Source organism: Cydia amplana, chromosome 6 (assembly GCF_948474715.1).
Source record: "Cydia amplana chromosome 6, ilCydAmpl1.1, whole genome shotgun sequence".
Taxonomy (NCBI): Eukaryota; Metazoa; Arthropoda; class Insecta; order Lepidoptera; family Tortricidae; genus Cydia; species Cydia amplana.
The window spans coordinates 3,845,409-3,869,668 of NC_086074.1; the positions used below are offsets into that span (position 1 = coordinate 3,845,409).

At 41.0% G+C, this 24,260-nt stretch overlaps 2 protein-coding genes across 3 annotated transcripts in view; one reads left to right on the forward strand and one right to left on the reverse strand.

The window, feature by feature from the left end:
* Positions 1-24,260, reverse strand: part of LOC134648698 (PXMP2/4 family protein 3) — a 381,574-nt gene that overhangs the window by 273,615 nt on the left and 83,699 nt on the right. The window lies entirely within an intron of this gene.
* LOC134648639 (tetratricopeptide repeat protein 27) lies at positions 474-23,788 on the forward strand. Its single transcript, XM_063503127.1, has 12 exons — positions 474-607; positions 696-1,078; positions 2,000-2,258; positions 2,571-2,805; positions 3,168-3,392; positions 9,054-9,225; positions 11,279-11,354; positions 12,359-12,533; positions 14,955-15,141; positions 15,829-16,004; positions 17,220-17,367; positions 23,521-23,788. Exons 1-12 carry the CDS (start codon positions 547-549, stop codon positions 23,785-23,787), a joined length of 2,364 nt encoding a protein of 787 aa, XP_063359197.1. The 5' UTR covers positions 474-546; the 3' UTR covers position 23,788.

A 24,260-nucleotide genomic window follows, 5' to 3' on the forward strand; every position in this document is an offset into this window, starting at 1 on the left:
TGGGGGTGTGGGAGAGAGATGGACGTATATGCTAGAAAAGGACAATACGACTAACTACAGTGTTGCCACTCTCAATATATTACTTTAGGTTCCGAATATGGTAAGTTATTTAATTAGCGTTTTATTTTTGTGTAAAACGCTGTCAATAAACGTCCGGATGCAGCTGGCGTTGAAAACACCTGCCTCTGCATTTTGCAGCCCACGCCAGTTTAATGTATAGAATTCATAATATACATGCACACGTGAGTAACTAAAGCATGTACATTGAGCATGCTGATACCTAGTGATTTGGCAGGGTTAAATGCGCCATGTGCAAAATTATTTCGCCAACCTTAAAACACCTTGCGTTCCTGAACGAAAGGAATTTGTCAATGTCAGTGTCAAACAGTTTTCTAGAACTTTTAGGTTATATTAATCTGAATACAATACAGTGAATACATGGCTACATGTTGCAAATGTTTTAAGCTATATTATAACCTACATTTGCTTTATATCGCTTGTTTATAAATTTTTATAGAGGTTTAAGTAGCCGAAAAGTTAGAGAAAATGTTAACTGAGACTAAGGTTTTGTACTTGTGCAACTTTGACGAAAAACTTCACAACTCTGGTAATGTTTACTTTTTATTATTTATCTATTATATGATAATTATAATTATTTTAATGAAAGAATTTCACCAACTTTGTTTATATTTCAGAACATGAGCACATCAGTAAATTATGGTCAGGTAAATGGCAAATAAATAATCTTGACATATGTAAGGAGCTACTGGCAACAGGATTAGACACTGAACAACTCAGAGCTGTTCTCACTAAGTACCTCGACAGCGACTCTTCATTAGACATCATACTTTATACTGCTATTAGCTCATTCTTAACTTTCTGTGAACAAAATTGGAATACTCACCCTGAGAAACTGAATTTGCAAGAATATTTCGGCTTGGAGTGGCCTACAAACATAGACGCAGCAGTAAAATTGCAGCGGGATTCTGAGCCTGTGTATGTGAACATAGCTCATCCGGAATTGCTGTATTTTTCCTTGCAAATATTTAATGCTCTAAGTGCCATTCAACAGAATTTGGTAAGTTCAAATAAGTGGAGGTAGGTTGGCTAATATAATAAAGTGACATAAAATTTGTTAGTTTGAAAAAACATGGCAGTAAAAAAGACAATTTAATTACAAGCTTTTATTTATTATTATTATTATTATATAATTATAGGCGAGCAGCTATTGAGCTGATGAGCCTATGTCACACAGTGTCCAGTGTTATATAGTTCAAAGTTTGTATAGTCATATCACTTCACTAGTAATCATCAGTGTAAGTTATTGTTTAAAAGTCAATTGTCCAATCTGTTTTTAAACACATTGACCGAGGGGGCAGTCACAACACTATCCGGTAAAAGATTCCAAGCTGCCACGACACGGTAGGACAAGGAATGTTATGCAGCTTTAGTAGTAGTTTCACATGTCCCGTTGTCTGTTGGTCTGTAATCAACTCTTGCTAGTTAAATTTGATCCACTTCCCAGTTTCCGATTGAGCTGAAATTTTGCATACACATGTAAGTTGGGTGACAATGCAATATATTATGGTACCATCAAGCTGATCTGATGATGGAGACAGGAGGTGGCCATAGGAAATCTGTGATGAAACAACGCAACCTAATTGTGTTAGGGGTTTTTAGAATTGTCTCGATGAGTATTAGTTGTCAGTCGTAAGAAAAGTACAGTCAGCAATAAAAGCTTGTACCAAAAATGAAATTTTTGCCTAAAACTTATTTTACACTTTAGTTTCAATAACTGTCTCATGTACACCATACAACTTTTTAAAACATGCTTATAATTTTTGTAAACCTACTAATTGCAAGTACATAATGATACTATCTGACATCATGATTAAGTTTACAGTTAAACCTTGATGACATTTTTGTTATTTGAAAGTTACAGTTAAAAACCTTATCTAAATAAAAACTTACTAACATCATTATTGCACACAATTTTCAGGTTCATCTATGGTGGTATTTCCGAAGCGTAGTCATCCACCAGAAAGCCCTGGAAGACAACAGTGCCACCATCTACAATGAGCTGGAGCTGCTGTTGGCCAAGCTGTCCAACGAGGCCAACATGCTGGACAACAAGCGGCTGGCTGTGTTGCTGCAGGCGGAGATCGCTCAGGCGTACCTTGTGTACGGACGGGTGCAGAAGGTTGAGGAGCATTTGGTTAAGGCTAGAGAGCTGGCTGGGTTGAAATTGGAGCTAACAGGTAGTTATTATAATGATTTACCGAAGCCAGACTAACCTGTCATATGCCTGTCCAATCCAACTGTTCGGATTTTCATTTAAAACTTCAAGGATACTCATCCAATTCCACTGCCAGAGGCAGCACTCGCGCAAACTGTAAACCATAGAGTAACTTATATATACTATGCCTTAAACAGTTTTTGACAAGTTTCACAGATTAATAATAAATAAAACACGCAATGAAATACTAGGCTAGTTACGCTATTAGTGGAATTAACCTGCTATTATGAACTTTTTTTTTAATGAATTAAAAGTAACCTACTTTTTTTTACAGGGATCCTCGGTAAGAGAACGAAGTGGCAGCAGACCACCCTGCCGCAGCTAGCATTGACGAGCGCCTTAGACTCGAATGTGCAGAGACCTTCAGCCGAGGAAAGCCACGGCGAAGCGGAGCTACCTCATGATGTCGAGTTAGAAGATGATGTGAGACTGAACAAGATCCAGTATTTGGAGGAGATCAGGCAGGCGGAGCTACCTAGCTTGGAGCAGATGTTGTGCATGCTCACCATGTAAGTTTTTTTTGTTAGCAAGTGCAAACTCACAATGAAGAAACCTTCTGTGTACGTTTTATTGACCAGAAGAGAGCATACTCACATCTTAAAGGCCGGCAACACACTAACAACCCTTCTGCTGTTGCGGGTGACCATGGGCGACGGTAATCGCTTAACAAAAGGCGCTTTATCTGATATTCGTGTTTTTTTTAGCCAGGTTGATAATTACGTAGGTATATAATGGATTTTATGGTTCAAAATGGCGGAGCTATGGGAGTTAAATACCCACGTTGCCATAGTAATTGTATAGAAAAGTCGATACCTATGTTAGGGAACCGATGTACAAATACCATGTCTAAAAAATCAATTTCACTTTCCAGACAATATCTCCAAAAATCGCAACCCAAAGACGACCTGATGCACGAAGAACTGTCACCGTACATAGAGGCCATAGTATCGCAAAAGAGCGGTCCGTGGGCCACGAGAGTAGCGGCGCTGTTGGTCCGCTGCAGGCTCGAGGCGGGCCACAAGCGGAGCGTGGAGCGGGCCATGCTGCAGTGCGAGACCATTGTCAATGAGAAGAAGGAGGTGGCGCCCCCTACCAGGTAATGTTGCAAAATTCCTCAAAAGTGCGTCGTAATAATGGACATCCTCTTATGCGTTCTGAACCTTGGAAAGTCAATCTTTGGCCTTAATTTTTACATGCTTTTTATTAACTTGCAATGTATATTATATATAATTGCTGAAATAAATGATCTTTATTCTTATTCTTATATATGTATGTACCAAACGGTTTTGTTTTTACGGGTCAAATCTTGCAAGTTAAATTTGACTAGAGATGAAAATGGCGAAAGATTCATGTTGTTTCTTTCGAAACTTTGTATCTTTCCTATAAAATACATGTAACTTTCGAAAAAAACAAAACTGACGTTTGTCTCACAAATACAATCATACACAGTGGCGGATTTCCCATAAGGCACAGTAGGCACGAGCCTAGGGCGGCGAGATATTAGGGGCGGCAAATTGTGACAAAAAAATCGCTGATGATAACAAGAAATAACTTAAAATTTGGTCAGGCAACGAATTCTCAAAAAAAAGTATAGAGGGAAATGCTTGGAACACAATTTTTGACTTCGTAACTTGGTTTGAACTAGTTAGGAGGTGAACATATCAAAAGTCCCCGGCCGTAGCCCTTGAGCCGGGGGAAGAGGGAGGTTTGAAGGTCCTATTTTTCGGTTTTTCGCTTATATCTCGGAAACTATGCGTTCTAACGACTGATCATTGTACAAAATGAAAGCTGATTAAATTTGCTACAAGTTTTATTTAGTACAGTTTTCGATATCTTAAGGGCCCTCCACAGTTGTGCGCGAATCGCGGCGCGAAGCCGCGAACGCGAGTGTGGCGTCGATTTCACAGATTGTTCACGCCTTCGCGCCTTGTTCCCCGTTTTTTGTCGGTTTTTCGGCCAGCGTCAAAGGAGGCGCGAAGCGCGAACTTGCAAGACTCCACAATACAACTATTTGGCTCAACAGTTGCAAGATAAATATTATTTCTATTATATATATAGCGGCTATATTTTAAGGTTTTACAACAAAACAAAATGAAAAAATAGCTACAGCAAGTATGATGCCTTAAGTAGATAAATGACAGTTAAACTCGATCAGCTTTTCAGCCATCTTGGCCCGAACTAAACTGCGAAGTTCACCGAGAAGTTTGCGAGTGTGGAGTCATACGTCAACGTCGCGATATGTTCGCTCCGCGCCTCGGAATAATAAACCAACGGAACCGCCATTAACAGGCGTTCCCCTCTGCCAAAAGTCGGCGGCCGCCGGTCAAGGAGGTTATATAAAACTAGTTGCCATACGTCATACGCCATTCAGCAAACGTCAGTCTAAGCGGAATGTTAGGAGCAGAAAATGCCGAATTGTAGCGTTTTCTCCTGTAAAAACCGATCGGACACATCTAGCGTACTTAAAGAACACGTTTCTTTTCATATGTAAGTACTATTACATGTAAATATTATCAAATAGTGCACTAATTTAGCAAAAAACTAAAAAACATTGTCAGTCTGAAAGTGATACCACTTCATGGTACTAGATCTAATTTAGGGTAATATTTAAAGAAGACTTTCTAAATATTCATTAGGTATAAACTTCTAATTTGCGTTGCTTATTATTATATAATTTATATAACACATTATTTTTCTATAACACCTTATTTTTATATCAACATAATCCATTCAAAGAAATAAATAGTATAAATCATAAGTAACGTGATATTACCGATCTGGTCATTGTGCTAGTTTCCGTCCATGCTCTAGTCTCTAGTTTTCGTCCACATGACAAAATAAATAAAAAATAGCAAATTAAAGTCCGTCAACCAAATCTTGTCAGTAGTAAAAGGCGGCAAATTTGAAAAATCGCGGGTTAGCAACACTGTGTTCAAATAATTCCAAAACGCGTGTCATCTGTGTTTTATCTGTGGAATGTGGATCGTGAATGACAGCCGTCACCTTATTTGTTTTCATTTGGTTTTCATTCTGAATCGTTTCTGTTTCAAGAGATATTTCTGCTGTCACCATTAAATACCAATACATTAAATAAGAATAAGCAAAGCTAAGGGGCCTACAATGTACAAACATGCTCGTTGATGGTAAACATTACTAAAAATTGAGGTAATGACAAGTATTGGAAGAACTCTTTCGAACTTTTAAGATTATGTTCAGTTTTTTGTTTTAGGGTTAAAAGGCATAAATAAAATTAAAACGTATGCCTAAAACTATCCAACAACACCATAAATTGTGTCCTGGAAACCGTCCATAGGCCCACATGTCTAATATTTTCAGCAATCAGTTGTGACTATTTACAAAGGTAAACCTTTTAAACAGTATTATATAAGGCGTTCGTAGTAGGTAGTATCTTTTCAGACAATACTTACCTATGGCGGTTTATGTACGTGTACAACGCAACCAAGTCGAAAAGTGACCCTTATCTTATTTACCTTTAAATTAAATAAACACCCAAATATCAGTTGTTTTATTTTTAATATGTATATTGTACAATATATACCAATCAAAAAAATTACACAGGTATGTCATATTCATCCAGAACAGTACACTAATTTACATTAACAAGTGGCATATTATATTGTAAATAACAAATATATGCACTATCTAATTATCTGCATTTTGATATGATTTTATTTTAGTAAACTTAGAAGACATAGATAGGGAACAAAGAGAATATAAGCACTACGATAGGGAGTTGTTTTTGATATCTTCAAATTTGTTCATCATTTTGATTAACATTGTTTTAACATCGCTTTTAAATTGTCCGTCCATGTTTCAATTTTTTTCAATAAACCGCGAGTGACAATTTAAATTGACGTACGCAGGGCGCGCTCAGCGGAAAAAAAAACTGTTGGTTCGATGTACATTGCTGCTTTTCTTAGCGCAATACTGCTCTTTGAGTGTTGCCCTACTTTAGTTTGCTTTACATTGCTACTGACAAGATTTGGTTGACGGACTATAAATATCAAATATGTTATTTGCTAATCAGCAAATAACATATTTGATATTTAATTTGCTACTTGCCAAATACATTTTTTATGTAGATAGATATTCGTATATTGTCTCGACATTAAGGATTGCTTTAAGTCCAAATTTTTGCAGCAATGTAGATTTATATTCAATTTCTTCAAGTGGACGAAAACTAACGCACCTACCCTACTACTGTTTGAAAATTCATTTTTCTCTTAGTTTCTATCGTATATTTTTTATTTTACATGTCCAATATTTGTATTGTATTTTATTTATTTTAAGGTATTTACTGCCGTCATTTTCCATAAATAGGCACTTTTAATTTATTACTCTGGTATCACTCTACCATAGTTAGCGATGGGACACCATAAAAACCAATATCGATAAAATCTATATGAACATTATAAATATATTGTTATTTTGATTTATTTTTTTAGATTTCCAAAAGATGCAATAAATTTTAAACATAAGTAGTTTTCAGCTTACCAAGCCATCGAAAACCTAAAAATATTGCAATATCAGTCACGTTTTAAAGTTCTAAGAACTGCATAAGTAAGTTTGTAATTCCATATAAATATATGCTATTACAAAGTTACTGTTGCAGTTCCTACAAATAGTAGGTAAAGTAAAGGTACACTACGATGATAACCGACTTGTTTCACATTAGCATTACATCTGAAAACTTTTTTGTAGTAGAAGCGTTGCGAGACTTGCACCTTTTTAGGGTTCCGTACCAAAAGGGTAAAAACAGGACCCTATTACTAAGACTCCGCTGTCCGTCCGTCCGTCCGTCCGTCTGTCACCAGGCTGTATCTCACGAACCGTGATAGCTAGACAGTTGAAATTTTCACAGATGATGTATTTCTGTTGCCGCTATAACAACAAATACTAAAAGCAGAATAAAATAAAGATTTAAGTGGGGCTCCCATACAACAAACGTGATTTTTGACCGAAGTTAAGCAACGTCGGGCGGGGTCAGTACTTGGATGGGTGACCGTTTTTTTGCTTGTTTTGCTCTATTTTTTGTTGATGGTGCGGAACCCTCCGTGCGCGAGTCCGACTCGCACTTGGCCGGTTTGCACATGTAATGTTTTTGATGGTTATAAGTGACTAAAGCAGACAGTTAAAATTCAGTCAATAAAATATCGACAATATTATCGACAAGTCCCTCGCACTTTTACGTTTACTTAAAACTGACATCATCTCGTTCACGGACAGGGTTGTCTGTGTTTGTTCTTGTATTTGTGTGAATATAGTTTATGCTAGTGTTTGATAATTTTGTGGTGTGCGTGTGTAGCGACGCATGCAAAAAATGCATTAGTGTTTACATTATTTGTGTGCGTTCCTCGCCCCCCGCGCCGAAAACGGCAGAATTTTTCACATAGAAATTAGTGCGTGTCACCACTCCATATTGGATTATTCCTCCGAGCTCCGCGCAGTCGCGCCGCGATTCACGCACAATAGTCTGGAGGGGGGCTTGTATAGGGACACCTCCACACTCGTGCGCGAATCGCAGCGTGAAGCCGCGAACGCGAGTGTGGAGTCGATTTCGCAGATCTGCTACACTGTTAAAATCTTTCGGGTTCCTTTCCTCGTGAGCACCGTGAATATTATTGATGGAAATTTAATGCAAAATTATAGACATTCAAGAGCGGCTATCTCAAAAACTAAACAAGATACCTATCGAAAAACTCGACTGTATAACACTTGTAGCAAATTTAATCAACTTTCATTTTGTATAATGATCATGTCACAACGACGCATAGTTTCTAAGATATTATAAGCGAAAAACCGAAAAATGGAACCTTCAAATCAAACACCCCTACCCCCGCTCAAGGGCTACGGCCGGGGACTTTTGATATTTTCACCTCCTAACGAGTCCAAACAAAGTTACTAAGCTAAAAGTGTGTCCCAAGCATTTCCCTCTATTCCTTTTCGTTGCCTGACCTAAATGTAGTCAATATGATGGGTGCTGATGCTGAAGGGGCGGCTACAGGGTCTGAGCCTAGGGCGGCAAAGACTGCAAATCCGCCACTGATCATACACGTATAATACCTGTTTTATACTGTGTATTTTACATGTTTATTTTTATAATGTCACATAGAGCATAGATTAACGATTCCAATTTATAAGTATTTCGTCATAATTGATAATTTCAACCTCTTTAGTTAACTGATATCGAAATATAGTTTGAGCGGAATGAAAAATCACCTGTTTGTATGAGACCAATACGTTCCGAGTCACTATTCATAATATAATATAATAATGCGAAAAATACAATGTATTTTACACGTAAAAAACTTAAACTTGCGAAAGATTCAATCGAAGATCCGCAACTTCCGCAAGGAAAGATACTGTATTTTATTGAAAAATACAGGGGCCTTTGAAAGATACCATGTATCTTTCATGTAATTTTCATCGCTAAATTTGACCCACTTCCCAACTTCCAATGAAGCTGAAAATTTGCATGCACCTAAGTCGGGTGACAATACAATATCATGGTACCATCGAGCTGATCTGATGATGGAAACACGAGGTGGCCATAGGAACTCTGTGATAAAACAACGCAACCTAATTGTGTTCGGGGATTTTAGAATTGTCTCGAATGTCTCGATGAGTATTAGTTGAATAGTACAGTCAGCGATAAAAGCTTTTGGCAGACATTTTTGGTACAAAATGTCTGCCAAAAGCTTATTAATATTTCAAATATTCTGTTATCTGCTTCCAGGTTATCTTACCTATGGGCTTCAGGCCTGGGCCCAGCATGGGCGTGGCGACAGCAGCTGGCCGACTTGTATCTCAGCTTGGGACTCGTGAAGGCTGCTTTGGAGGAATACCAGCGACTACAGCTATGGGAGGATGTTATAGTGTGCTATACCATGCTGCAGTTGCGGCATAAGGTAATAATCATGGAGCCATACCTATTCCGTGTGCGACGCGTTATTTTCAACCTTGTGGGAATGCACGAAGGTTGATATTCACATAAAGATAACATAAAGTGTGAATAGATATATTTTTACCAAATTCGTAATTTAGTGTAAGTTGCAATTTACAGTAGATGGCTCGTTAACCGTTACATCTATAAAAAAACAACGGGTTGCACTCCGGGAGTGCCGGCAGAAGTGAAAACTCAATGACATTGTAACAGGTTTTTCGATCAGGTCACGTGTCCGTCTTACGAATTTTCAATCTGTCGTAGATATGAGTGCCGCGCCGGCGCGCCGCCGCCGCCGACAATATTGTCGCGCCGCCGCCGCCGACGCTGCACTATCGGCGTGACCTTGGTAGTTACTACTACTTTCGGAATCAGATAATATATTTTTAATCGAGTTTAGATCATTAACGGCGCCACTTCGAATAGTTTATAGGCATTCAAAAGGTATTTTAGGCCCATATAATTGAAAAATATGGAAGGCAAATGCAAACTTATCTGTCTAGTAACCGCGCTACTAGTCTTGGGGAAACGAAATTATTTAATATCAATTTTAACATCAATATGCTTGTAATAAACATACTGATTTCCTTCCATTTTTATTGTGGAACGTTCCACATTACAATTTATAGATTGTATATATACACTAGACATATGTCAATCACAATGAAAAAATTAACTGTGATCAACTCTGGGTAACGTGAGACTCGAACCCACATCTTTGGATTACCGATCCAATGCATAACTAATTTTGCCAGCTAACCATCCGTCATTTACCGCGAATTTAACCATTGCAAGCATGATTAAACGTCTTTAAAAGGTATAAAATGGGGTTAATTTTGAGATATTAAGCGTTTCTACGTCCAAATGTCCGGCCGTGGGCTTCGCACGGAATGGCGTCGGAATCGGGTCTCAAACTTGGCCACTGTTCAAATTTCAAGCTTTGCTCTCTCGCAGCTCAATCTTTGGCCTTGCATCGCTCGCATGGAATTACCTACAAGTTTATGGCCCTGTTTGGAGCTCAACTTTCGGCCTGTTTTAAAACGCTTGAGCATTGGTCCTTATCCGATCTTAGCTCCATTGTAGCTCGGCCTTTGGCGTCGCACGAATGCGCCCGCAGGAAAGCTCCAGATCTTTAACACTATGGCTTCAGTCTTTATCGGCCTGCGCCCTCGCTGTGCTCTCTTGCAGCTCGGCCTCGCACAGAAGCGCGCCGCAATCGGCGCTCCAGGCGTTCGGCCGTCAGCCAAGCTTACACTTGGCGTTAGATTCTTAGCTGTATGCTTACCTGCAGCTCATCCTCTGGCCTCGCATTGGGAGGCGTCGAAATCAAGTCTTCGGTGTTACATGGAGCTCGGCGTTGGGCCTCACTTTTTGACATAAATCGGATTTGTTGAATCGATATTGGTTAATGACGGAGCTCGATTTCTTTGGACTGTCGACAAGACGTTTCCCTGATACAGTCAATCCGCAAATTTTAACTTAGCACAAAAGATAAGGGCCTCGCTAAGATCTTCCGGCCAGAGCCTCGCCAAGGTTAAGATCGCTTCTGATGCCGAGCGATACCGCTTATCCACAGTTTATACGATATCAATTTTTTTCGTACCATTATTCAATAAATTATCCTTGAAACTAAAAAATGCATTTATTTCATAACTTTCTTACATACAACAAAAACATGTTTTTTGGGTAAAATTTTGGTTTGAATTCTTTTTTCATTAATCGAAGGTGTTTCAAGGCCACGCCGCCAATTCGCCGCCGCCGCCGACCAATTTTGACCGGCGCGCCGCCGCCGGCTATATGCCTATCGGCGCTCATATCTAATCTGTCGGTCACGTGACCTGTCGCGAGATTAACATTTTTTCCCCACATCAAAAAGTGCACAGCGCCACTAAAGAAGTTTTCGCTTCAAAAAGACAATCATCAAGATTTATAACGATGGAGTGTTATTATTAGCTACCAACCGTGTTTATTTCCAGTTGAATTTTCGTATAATTAAAAAATAAATTACTGTATTGCAGGCTGCGGAGGTGATTCAGCAGCAAATCGACATCCAGCCGACTGTCAAACTGTACTGCTTATTGGGCGACGCAACAGGTTAGGACACTTTTATATTTATTTGGTATATTAAGACAATTGATGCTTACTTAAACTTTGAAAACATAAAAAAGAGATTAAAACCAAATAGATTCCAGATTAATGACTACTACTAATTCTACAATATACTACTAATACTACTATATTATAATATTTTAAGTAAATTAGAAACTTCGTTTTTTGTTATTTAATTTCTTTTCTTTTTTCCTTTTTTGCGCTGTTAGTACAGTACGGATGTCTACCATCTCCAATTCTCCCCCTGTCCGATCCCAAGGGCTCAAATATGAGCCGTAAATAAAATTTACAGACCTCCCACGAACTTCAAAACCTTAGGCTCCGTCAACTCCCACGGCTCAAATGTGAGCCCGCGACTTCGTACACCTATATTTCCTACGGCTCAAATTTGAGCCCGAATATTTTATTCCGTTTGAAACCTTATTTGTGAAATTAAATTAAGTCGTACGCTCGCTAAGTGTCAAAAACTCGTGGGAAATACGGAGTTTGGCCATCGCGCAGTGCGCGGGAAACATAGGGTGCCATACTATGGGCTCATATTTGAGCCGTGGGAGACAACGACAAAATTAGTTTTCGGGTCGTGGGATCGAACAGGTTGCTCAAAGTCGCCTTTGTACTAATGACGAATGTTATTTTTCCTGTTTTGTTCTGATTTTTGTACAATAAAGTGTGTATAAATGTGTGTAAATAATTTTCTTGTGCACTGCAATCCAGTCTTGCATTTTTAAAACCCTTTTACCGGGCGATTTCCGTCTGACCTGATATTTTTAATATTCAATTGGAAATGTATCTACGAAATATCACCTAATGTTTACTAGTCGCTTTTTGATCCTGGGGCATGTCAACAATTGGCCCAGGCACTTGTTTGCTATCCGACCCAAAGAGGAAACTATACCTTATTGGAATTAGAAATGGCTTCCTCCAGGTGGGTTAACTATTACGTTAAGCATGGATACTATTGATAATTAATTCACTGTTATTATCGTCAGATGACGTGTCATGGTTCGAGAAGGCGTGGGAGTTCTCGGGGCACAGGAGCAGCCGCGCGCAGCGGCATTGGGGGAACTTCCTCTTCCGCCACAACAAGTACCAGGAGTGCATCCCGCACTTCGACATGTCGGTGCAGATCAACAGCATACAGGAGAGCGTGTGGCTGAGGCTTGGGTAAAGCTTTGGATTCCTCCGAAAACGGTGCCGTCATATTACGGCCGCTATATAGCGTTGACTGACGTCACTAGAACGTTGTCTATGTAAACAAGATGGCGCGGTTTCCTAGACGGCGTTACGTTACGTTGATTGTCAACGTAACGTAAGATGACGGCCGTCATGACCTTGTCGATAGTTTCGTGAACGTTTTATTAGATAGCGGTGACGCCATTTTGAATAAATGACACGAGATTTGAATAAATGATTCCGTACTACGATTATTTTCCTCTTCTGATGATATTTCATCCTCCAAGTAAATTATAGATGATCAAGCAAATCTTGTCAGTAGGAAAAGGCGCGAAATTCAAATTTTCTATGGGACGTTATCCCATCGGGCCTACATTTTTCAAATTTGCCGCTTTGACTTTGGTGGATGACGGTGTGTTATGACGCCGTGGTACTTTCCACATGTCGTCACCGTAAAGACGGCCGTCTTTTGCTGCCGCTATATGACGGCCGTCATATGACGGCACCGTTTTCGGAGGAATCCAAAGCTTAAGGGTGACATTAAGTTATTTGTACAACAAGAGATCAAAGTTTGATATTTCTTCGAGTGCTTATTTTGAGTCCCGTGCAAGCGATAGACTCTATACTAGATTCACGAGCGTAGCGAGTGAATCTAATTTAGAATCTTGAGCGTAGTAAGGGACTCAAAAGCGCACGAGATGTAAATAACTTTGATCTCGTGTAGTTCACAAAACTTTTCACCTCAGCAGTGAGAACATATTAGAGAACCCGAAAAATGTACTCCTTCTTCATCACTTACCTCTATTCACTGATGGTTTCTTAAGATATACCAACAATTAAATTTTCACCTCAGCAGCTCGAACAAGGGTACTTTGCTACTTAAAAACAGTGAGCACAATCTCATTTTGCTCACTCAGTGAGCAAAATAGCATTTTGCTCATTTTGTCTCACTCAGTGAGCAAAATGCGATTTTGCTCACTGTTTTTAAGTAGCAAAGTACCCTTGTTCGAGCTGCTGAGGTGAAAAATCATTTGACTTAAGGTTCCGTCAAACAGGCGTGTTTTCCGGGCGGGGCGTGAGCGGGGCGCGCCGCTTTTACATATAAAATGCTTACGCCCCGCCCGGAAAACGCACCTGTGTGACGGAAACTTTAAGGCCTTATTCAGGAAGGAGAGGTGATGGAAACAGTGGTAATATCAGTTGAATAATAAACGTTGAAATCAAGATGCTTCGGCTGAAATCGTGCTTCTAGCGATCGCGATAGCACGTCTTCCATCTCGCTCCCAATCGCCGGATACATAAACCTTTTTAGGGTTCCGTACCCAAAGGGTAAAAACGGGACCCTATTACTAAGACTCCGCTGTCCGTCCGTCCGTCCGTCCGTATGTCACCAGGCTGTATCTCACGAACCGTGATAGCTAGACAGTTGAAATTTTCACAGATGATGTATTTCTGTTGCCGCTATAACAACAAATACTAAAAACAGAATAAAATAAAGATTTAAGTGGGGCTCCCATACAACAAACGTGATTTTTGACCGAAGTTAAGCAACGTCGGGCGGCGTCAGTACTTGGATGGGTGACCGTGTTTTTGCTTGTTTTGCTCTATTTTTTGTTGATGGTGCGGAACCCTCCGTGCGCGAGTCCGACTCGCACTTGGCCGGTTTTTTTATCAGACCTTTTGGAGCCCTCGCGACCTCATGAAGTCGCGGCATACAAATTGAAAAACACTGATTTACTATACCGCCTAAGTTTGGTATTCCACCTGTCCAATCCCTTTGTCTAATGTGTATTTGCGTCTCACATATTTTTGTTTAGTGAGAGAGTGAGACGCAATTCACATGGGACCAAAATATTGGACAGTTGGAATACTATCCTAATATATAGTGTGTCAAAGGACTGTCCCATTTCAAACATAGACAGAGAGAATCATAATATCTTTGTCTTACACTAGTACTAGCACGTAAAAGAAAATGATGAGTATAGTTTTTTTTGGTTCCTATTTACTGACAAATTGGTTTGACCATCTCTCTCTCTCTTCTTCCTCGCGTTGTCCCGGCATTTTGCCACGGCTCATGGGAGCCTGGGGTCCGCTTGGCAACTAATCCCAGTAATTGGCGTGGGCACTAGTTTTACGAAAGCGACTGCCATCTGACCTTCCAACCCAGAGGGTAAACTAGGCCCGTATTGGGATTAGTCCGGTTTCCTCACGATTTTCCTTCACCGAAAAGCGACTGGTAAATATCAAATGATATTTCGTACATAAGTTCCGAAAAACTCATTGGTACGAGCCGGGGTTCGAACCCGCGACCTCCGGATTGCAAGTCGCACGCTCTTACCGCTAGGCCACCAGCGCTTCTACACATTGGTTTGACCATCTATACTTACCAATATCTTGTATCTTTTCCTTCAGGTTCGCAGCCCTAGAGACGGAAAACTGGGAGCTGTCAGCGCGCGCCTACCGCCGCTACACGTACTTACAACCCAACACCTTCGAGGCGTGGAACAATCTGGCTAAAGTGTACGTCAAACAGGGGGACAAGGACAGGGCGTACAGGGCGCTGATGGAGGCGCTTCGGTTCAACTATGACAACTGGAAGGTATGTTTCAATATAGACAAATCTAACAGACTTCTAGATAATTCCTGTATTTAACCTTTTGGACGCCATCCATGACCGATATATTCGCACCGTAGGTTCAACGCCAAAGACCGATTCAATCACAGACCACAGAGCAACATCGACCTACGTGCATATACATAAGTTCAACTTCAGTTTTGACACTTCAATGATGCGGCGTCTGAGTGACAGCTTTTGTGTTTGACACGGCGTGGAAAAGGTTAAAATAAATTATTTCACACCATGTGCAGGAAATAAAGCACCAGAAAAATATTAGAAAAACCTAGACCGCAGTTATTTTCAAACACAATTTCTATTTAATAAATCCGAAAGAACTATAATGTGTAGGTAACTTGACCGTGACGCCATTGTTCTGTATTTCATAGTGATTTGACTAAGCAGTCGACTACCCTATTTATGACTTGGATTTTATTTTTGACTGCAAAATCCACTGAGGGCCTACTGTGAACACATTTAAATCGAAATATCGTTATCTGCCTCGATATAGAGATACCTAATGATAATAATATTCTCTGTAGTTTTCTGGTATGCTGTTAAATTATGCCTTTGTCTTAGTGGTACTCAACTTTTTCTAAAAATCCCTTAGTGCAAACAATTTGTCCTATAGTAGTTGCATAATAAATTAAAAAAAAAATCGTCTTGTTCCAGCTATGGGAGAACGTGATAATAGTATCCATGGACACCGGCCACTTCGAGGACGCGATCCGCGGCGCCCACCGTATGCTGGACCTGCAGCACAAGTTCGAGGACACTGAGGTGCTGGCGCTACTTGTGCGGGCGGTTGTACAGGACAAGGATGACGCAGATGGGAACAGCAGCGCTAGGTATGTGTTCTACATGCGCCCACCGTATGCGACCTGCGGCACAAGTTCGAGGACACTGAGGTGCTGGCGCTACTTGTGCGGGCGGTTGTACAGGACAAGGATGACGCAGATGGGAACAGCAGCGCTAGGTATGTGTTCTACATGCGCCCACCGTATGCTCGACCTGCGGCACAAGTTCGAGGACACTGAGGTGCTGGCGCTACTTGTGCGGGCGGTTGTACAGGACAAGGATGACGCAGATGGGAACAGCAGCGCTAGGTATGTGTTCTACATGCGCCCACCGTATGCTCGACCTGCGGCACAAGTTCGAGGACACTGAGGTGCTGGCGCTACTTGTGCGGGCGGTTGTACAGGACAACGATGACGCAGATGGGAACAGCAGCGCTAGGTATGTGTTCTACAGGCGCCCACCGTATGCTCGACCTGCGGCACAAGTTCGAGGACACTGAGGTGCTGGCGCTACTTGTGCGGGCGGTTGTACAGGACAACGATGACGCAGATGGGAACAGCAGCGCTAGGTATGTGTTCTACAGGCGCCCACCGTATGCTCGACCTGCGGCACAAGTTCGAGGACACTGAGGTGCTGGCGCTACTTGTGCGGGCGGTTGTACAGGACAAGGATGACGCAGATGGGAACAGCAGCGCTAGGTATGTGTTCTACATGCGCCCACCGTATGCTCGACCTGCGGCACAAGTTCGAGGACACTGAGGTGCTGGCGCTACTTGTGCGGGCGGTTGTACAGGACAAGGATGACGCAGATGGGAACAGCAGCGCTAGGTATGTGTTCTACAGGCGCCCACCGTATGCTGGACCTGCAGCACAAGTTCGAGGATACTGAGGTGCTGGCGCTACTTGTGCGGGCGGTTGTACATGACGCAGATGGGAATAGTAGTGCTAGGTAAAAGAGACATTATACTGTATTGTTTTTTTTTTCTCTTTTAATCAAATACACATTAAAATTAAATGAACTTAAACTAATGAACTAAAAAAAATGAACTTAAATCAATAACTTGCAAAATTATATTATCGAGGATGTTTTTCTACCTCGAAATGTGTAGTATAAAACTATCTGTCCGCATACGTCTGGGGATGGTCCCTAGTATATTTGTTGTTTGTAGTATGACTATCAGATTCACCTTGTAAAATTTTGCTGAATGAGAATAAAAAATACAATAATGTGAGAATACTTGTATTGTATAAATTACTAATTTCAGGTTGAGAAAACGGGTGCTAGAGCTATTCGGACGCATAACGTCCATACACCAGAATAAACCAGAGATCTGGCAGCTGTACGCCGACCTGAGTCCCACCCGGCTGCTGCAAGCACAAAGGTTGCTGAAGGCCTATAGGGGATACACGCAGGTCAGTTTTCTGTATTCTGTGACATGTGATGAAACATAATCCACATATCTGTTATAAAAACATCTACTTTTCTTTATGTTTTATGTCCAATAGAGAGAAAAAAGATGAAACTTAATGCCAATTGGCGTTTGTGACCGCACGTCCTGATTTGATCGGACAATTTAATTAGATTGACGAAAAATAGTCTTCGTCTGAACACGCCTTTTAAGGCCCACTGGAGTTACCATGGTTACCAGTACAATTTGACACTGGGTTAATGGTTTAACCGCGTAACCCCGGGTTAGTGGGATAGTGCAAGTGGGTAGATTCCATAAAAATATATACATACAGGTACCTAGAGTCGGACCGAGAAAAGTCTGCAGCGATTTTGATAGCCCCCGCAGTGCAAGTGTCATTTTAAACGTAAAACTTCTATGAATTTATGACGTGTAAATAACACGTGGATTCCGAAGTCAGCGGTTTTTGCTAACGCACGTGCCGGGATTAAAATTTCGAGTTTTAGTGGTTTTTCTTGTTAATAGTCACTGAGGATTGAATATTTGTGTTGGTGGTGGGTTAATAAACTCTTGAGGTGAGTTTTTGTGGTGTATGGTAGTAGTTAACATGGAAACGGGAGATGATACCGAGCCACCGGATAAAAACGGTGGCAATATAGGGGGTCAAAAGCGTCCTAGTCCGGAGGATAACAATGTAGTAGACCTTCATGGGAAAAAATCTAGCCCTCCAAGCGCGTCAATTCAGCACACGTCAGCAACGTACGTTCGTCCGGGATACGAAAACGCAAATGATTTTAAGTATGTGTCTACTGATTTAGGTCCATTCGTAGTCCATGTGTCTCGTGAAGACATTGACCAATCTAACACTCCGAGCAGGATGAAAGCTTTAAAAATGGCCCAAATAATATATAATAGCAAGATTTCGGGCATTAAGGAAATTAAAGCTTTAGGGAAAACTAAAATGGAGATTCACTTCGCGACGGCGTCAGAGGCAAATACATTTTTGTCTCACAGCATTTTGGCAACGCATAAGTTTTCTGCAGCAATCCCGCGGTTCCAGGTATCTCGGATGGGGGTAGTTAGGCAGATTCCCTTGGACTGGACTCTAGAAGAGTTCATAAATAGCATTGATTGCCCTTCGGGGGCCGGCTCAGTGGTCAAGGCTCGTAGGCTTAATAAAAAAAAAGAAGTGGAAGGACGACGCGTCTGGGAACCCACGGGAACAGTTGTGTTAACATTCCTAGGTCAGATTTTACCTGAAAAAATCTATAGCTTCAGTATGTCTATACCAATCGACACTTATAAACTACCTATAATCCAATGCAGGAAATGTGTCCGATTTGGTCATATAAAAGACCAATGCCGCTCCAATCCCAGATGTTCACGTTGTGCGCAAAATCACGAGGCGACTGAATGTTCTGTGCCGGATGCAGAGGTATCCTGTCTCTTCTGTTCTGGCCCCCATGCTGCAACCGATCAAGGCTGTCCGGAGTTCTCTCGCCAAAAATCAATAAAGTTAGTAATGGTAGAAGAAAACATAGGATATATCGAAGCTGCGAGACGATTCAGGCCAGTCAGAACATCATTTGCTGATATTTCTAAGACGAATCAAGCAAGCCAATCAAGCTCAAGAACTCTGTCCTCCCCTTCTCAAACTTCAGTCCAATCTTTATCAACTCAGAACGTCAACCCGAACGTCAACCCCAACGCCAACCAACAAAAGTCATACAGAAAAACTGTCCTGGTTCAAAAGCGACCCAAGCCTATGCTCGGTAAGTCATATGATGTAGAGGCGCATAGGAATATCACTTTCACCCCTCGATCTTCTCAATCTAATGGATGTGCACTAGGACAACAGTCCTCAGAGACACCAAATGACAACCTAGGCTATGGAATTTCTATGATTATTGACGACCTCCTAAACAGATTTGCAGATATATTACCGTACAATGCTCTAGAAGCCTTCCAGGCTCATATTTGTGCTACGATCAATAAAGCTATTCAAAACGGCCTCACACAGCCTGATTCAATGGAATGCTAGAAGTATAAAAAATAAAAAGCATGAAATTATTAATTTAATTAATTCATATAGCCCAGTTATTCTTGCCATCTCGGAGACATGGTTGAAGCCTCAATCCCGCTTTAGGGTAACAGGCTACTCCTGCCTCAGGGATGACCGGAACGACGGGTGTGCTGGCTGTGCTATTTTTATTAAAAGAAATGTAACCTTTTCTCAACTTCCCCTCCCTCCCCATTCACCTGATTTTAATATTGTGGCAGTTCGCTGCCTTAACATATCCTTTACTTCTGTGTATATTCCTCACCCCAATCGAGAAATAATTGAAGAGCTTGATTCCATTCTGCAGTCATTGCCGGCTCCTATTATCGTACAAGGAGACTTTAATTGCCACCACCCCTTGTGGGGTTCAAGAGATTACGACGCGAATTCCCGGTACGTTTTGGATCTTATGGACAACGTTAACTTATGCATTCTAAATGACGGAACCCCAACGCGTAGAGTCTCGCCCATTCAAAATGCTAGTGTCCCTGACCTAACGATGGCATCACCGAGCTTAGTACAATCTTTAGTGTGGTCAGTTTGTTCAAATTCTTTTGGGAGCGATCACCTCCCTATCTTAACAATCCTGCAAGATTCCTTGATAGCTCCAATGCCCCCTCAGACACCACTTCTTAAATATAGCACATGTCGAGCAGATTGGCCTAAGTTTAGATCTGAGGTAGACCACTCCTTAACAAATACTCTCAGTGCAAGTCATGCAGGTATTCTGGAAATGTATGACTCTTTTATTGAGGCAATTCTTTCAGCGGCTGATAACTCTATCCCTTTGAAAAACTCAGCTCGCAACAAAATACCTTCTCCAGCATGGTGGGATGCTGAATGCTCTGCATCGGTAAAGGAGCGTAAACAGGCAGAGTCTCTTTTTGCTCAAGATCTTTCCCTAGATAATTATCTTAATTTCAAGCGCGTTTCTGCCAAAACTAGGAGATTCCTTAGCAAAAAGAAATTTCAAGGCTGGCGTACTTTTTGTGAGTCATTGTCCCCAAGAACTCCTTCCACATTGATATGGAAAAAGATTAAAGCTTTTCGACACTCTCAAAACAACAATAATGTCAGTACTAATGAATCTAAGTGGCTTGAAGGTTTTATATCAAGGATGGCTCCACCGTATGTCCCAAGTCGGGAAGGTATTGGTGGGTACTGCTCAGTTTCTGCTCCATCTGAGAGAATGAATGAGGCTTTTTCTTTTGATGAGCTTTGCTGCGCGATTGATCACCTCAGGGACTCCGCTCCGGGCTGTGACGGTATCCCATACTCCTTTTTGGTACAAAGCTCGCAATCTACAAAAATAAAATTTTTAGAAATACTTAATAATATTTTTTTAACGGGAAATATTCCAGAAAGCTGGAAAACCCAGATTGTAATACCAATTCTAAAACCCGGAAAAGATCCAGCTAATCCAAATTCATATAGACCCATCGCCTTGTCATCAGTGATCGCAAAAATAATGGAACATCTTATTAAAAATAGACTGGAGTGGATCGCAGAAAATAAAAATATGATATCGAAAACTCAGTTTGGATTTAGAAAGGGTATGGGTACTACGGACAGCCTTAGCGTTCTCACCTCAGACATTCGTCTGTCGCTGACTCAGGGCAAGCACGTTATCGGTGTGTTTTTGGATATCACGGCTGCATACGATAATGTAGATCTTCCTATACTCAGGCAGAAACTGCTTAATCTGAGTATCCCTGTGAGGATCGTCAACATCATATGTAATATGTATATGGGCCGGTCTATTCTTGTACGAGCAAATGGGAAGGTGTCAGCGGCAAATCTTGTGTGGAAGGGTCTCCCCCAGGGCTCGGTACTAAGCCCTCTTCTCTATAGTCTTTACACTTCAGATCTAGATACCTCCGTTAACTGTTTTTGCAAAATTTTACAGTATGCGGATGACATTGTCCTCTATGCTTCTTCTAAAGTATTTTCAGACACTGAGCAATCCATAAATTCTGCTCTTTTCTATCTAAGCACGTGGTTATCTGATCACGGTCTTTCATTGTCAGCGGAAAAAAGCAGTGCGGTTATATTTACTAGAAAACGTTATGTGCCGGAAGTGAATATTTTGATCGAGGAGGAAAATGTCAGGATAGCAGATGAGGTAAAATTTTTAGGCATTATTCTTGATGACAAGCTCCTGGGCGTAAGCCATCTTCGTTACTTGTGTCATAAAGTTGAAAAAAATATTAATATCATTCGTCGTTTGTCCGGAGTAAGGTGGGGTTCACACCCGTATTGCCAGAAACTTTTATATAATGCAATTGTTAGGAGTCATTTTGATTACGGCAGCATTATCCTGGAACCTTGCAACAAGAAAGCATTAAGTAAATTGGACCGTATACAAGCAAGATGTCTTAGAATAATTGTAGGTGCTATGAGGTCTTCTCCGACAATTGGCCTTCAGGTCGAATGCTTGGATCCTCCTTACTACTTGCGAAGACAGTTCTTAGCGGACAGGTTTTTATTCAAGACGCTCCAGACAGCGGCCCATCCACTTCTCCCAATCTTAGAATCCTTACAACAACTTGTAGATACTTCTCGGTACTGGGCACATAAAAGCTCTCCCTTATTGGTTAACAGTTATAAAAAGTATTTAGAGTTACCGACTCGGATTTTTCAAAATTACAAAAACCCTCTTTTCGAAACAAGTTATGATAGTCTTATATACCAGCCAAATGTCATTTTTAGTTTAGGCATATACAAAGACCAAATAGAAGCAGATAGTATCTTTAATACAGTAATATTAAATCAATATCCAGATCATTTGACTATTTTTACTGATGCGTCCAAATTAAATAACAACGGTCCAGTAGGGTCTGCAGTGTGGATTCCCAAATATAAAATTATTTTGAGCTTTAAACTTCCTCCTGGTAACTCGGTATTTTCCGGAGAAGCAGTCGCATTGTTGGAGGCCGTGTCTTACATTTATTCCCACCACCTTAATAAATCCATTATTTTAACTGATTCGTTGAGTTGCTTGCAAGATATAGTCAAAAGGCCTTTTCATGCTAAAGAAAACTTCAGCATTACTTTAAAAATCAAAGACGTGCTTTACAAATGTCATTTGGAGAATATTCAGGTAATATTGGCGTGGATTCCAAGTCATAGCGGAATAACAGGTAATGAGATAGCCGACCAATACGCTAAAGAAGCAATAACGATTGGCAACCACATGTATGACCGATGCTTTCCTCGCGACATTAAGGCCCAAGCTCTGACCCACTTGCGGGATGCCTGGAACACCCGATGGCAAACTACCCAACTACAGATTGCTAAACATTTTCGCAGTATCCAACCAGATATTCTCCATAAGCCGTGGTTCTCTGGTGCACGGAAGTCAATGCCGAAGAACATTACATCAACGATCATTCGCCTTCGACTGGGCCACGTTTGCACCCCCGTTCGCTTAAAAAAGATGCGTGTTCGAGACCACTCTCTATGTGAATGTGGTCTGGCGGAGGGTACTCTCGAACACGTATTTTGGGATTGTAATCGTCTCGTTACCCCCTTATATGACATCCTCCCCCCTAAAATTCCCCGTCCGGTTAACATTAATTTTCTCCTTACATTAGTTACCTCCCCTTTTGTGAACGTCTTAGCTAAACACATAAAAAACAATAACTTGTATTTGTAGTAGTTAGTTTTAATAATGTATGTTTGTTTTGTCCTGGTTGTAGGTAGATCTACATTCGATTCTCATCTGAGTGAACTGCGTCGTGGATATTCACCGGTCAATTGTCTTCATAAAGCACGTGCCTTCCTAAACCTTGACGTTGGCGGAATCATCGACAATATCGATGGAGCCATAACACCCAAAGATTGATTGATTGAAATAACACGTGCACTGCGTAGGCTATCAAAATCGCTGCAGACTTTCCTTGGTCTAACTCTACCTAATGTGATTTATTTTTATAATTGTACAAAAATAACTTTCTACAAAGCATAATCCATTGAGCTATGTTGTATTGTGTACTTGTCCGACATTGTTGCAGTTCAAATGACAAGTATTTCTAAACAAACAACAGACACAGTTACCGATTCAATTTGTTTTAATTTATAACATTTTTTTTATTGCAGAGTGGGAGCTGGCCCAACAGTCCAGAAACATGCAAAAAGGTCATCGACCTCGCGCAGAACCTTCTACAGTACAGTCTTCAAGCTAGACAAGAAGCCGAAGATAAGGACAAGGCGCAAGCCGATCAGCAGCTGTCTTCCGCGCGGTTAACGGCTCAGGCCGTTATACGGGCGGCGGAGAAACAAGGCTGGCCTGAGACGGCAGACGCTCTTGAACAGCTGAAGGGATTGTTTAATACTGTAACTGAATATATGAAATCTATTATGTAAATTAAGTGTTTAATTTTCCCTCCAAAACCTCCATTCATATTCTGGGGTCAACCGCGAACACCGAAGTAAAAGAGAATGTCCGCAATTTGCGAACTTTGGCGTTCGCGGTAGGCCTGTATGGTAGGATCCTTAATAATAGATGTATACGCGTGCGTCCGTGAGGGACAAAACATGCGCAATGCGACACTATGATTTGTCGAATCAAATTTATTTGTTGCCCACCATAATCCATACCGAATTTACTATGGGGAATAAAAAAAGCATAAAAAAGTGAGACAAGGACTAACAATAATAGCGCTTTCGCTGCTACTCCTGCTGAAAGATACATAAGACTATCCCGTTCGGTCATTCCCCCCCCCCCCCCCTCATGCCTGATCCATTATCATTCCATTATAGATTGGATTGGTGATCAAAGAGTAGTATTTATATATGGCCTGTACAGTGCACCAAAGTAAAGAAAAAATTTGGAATAA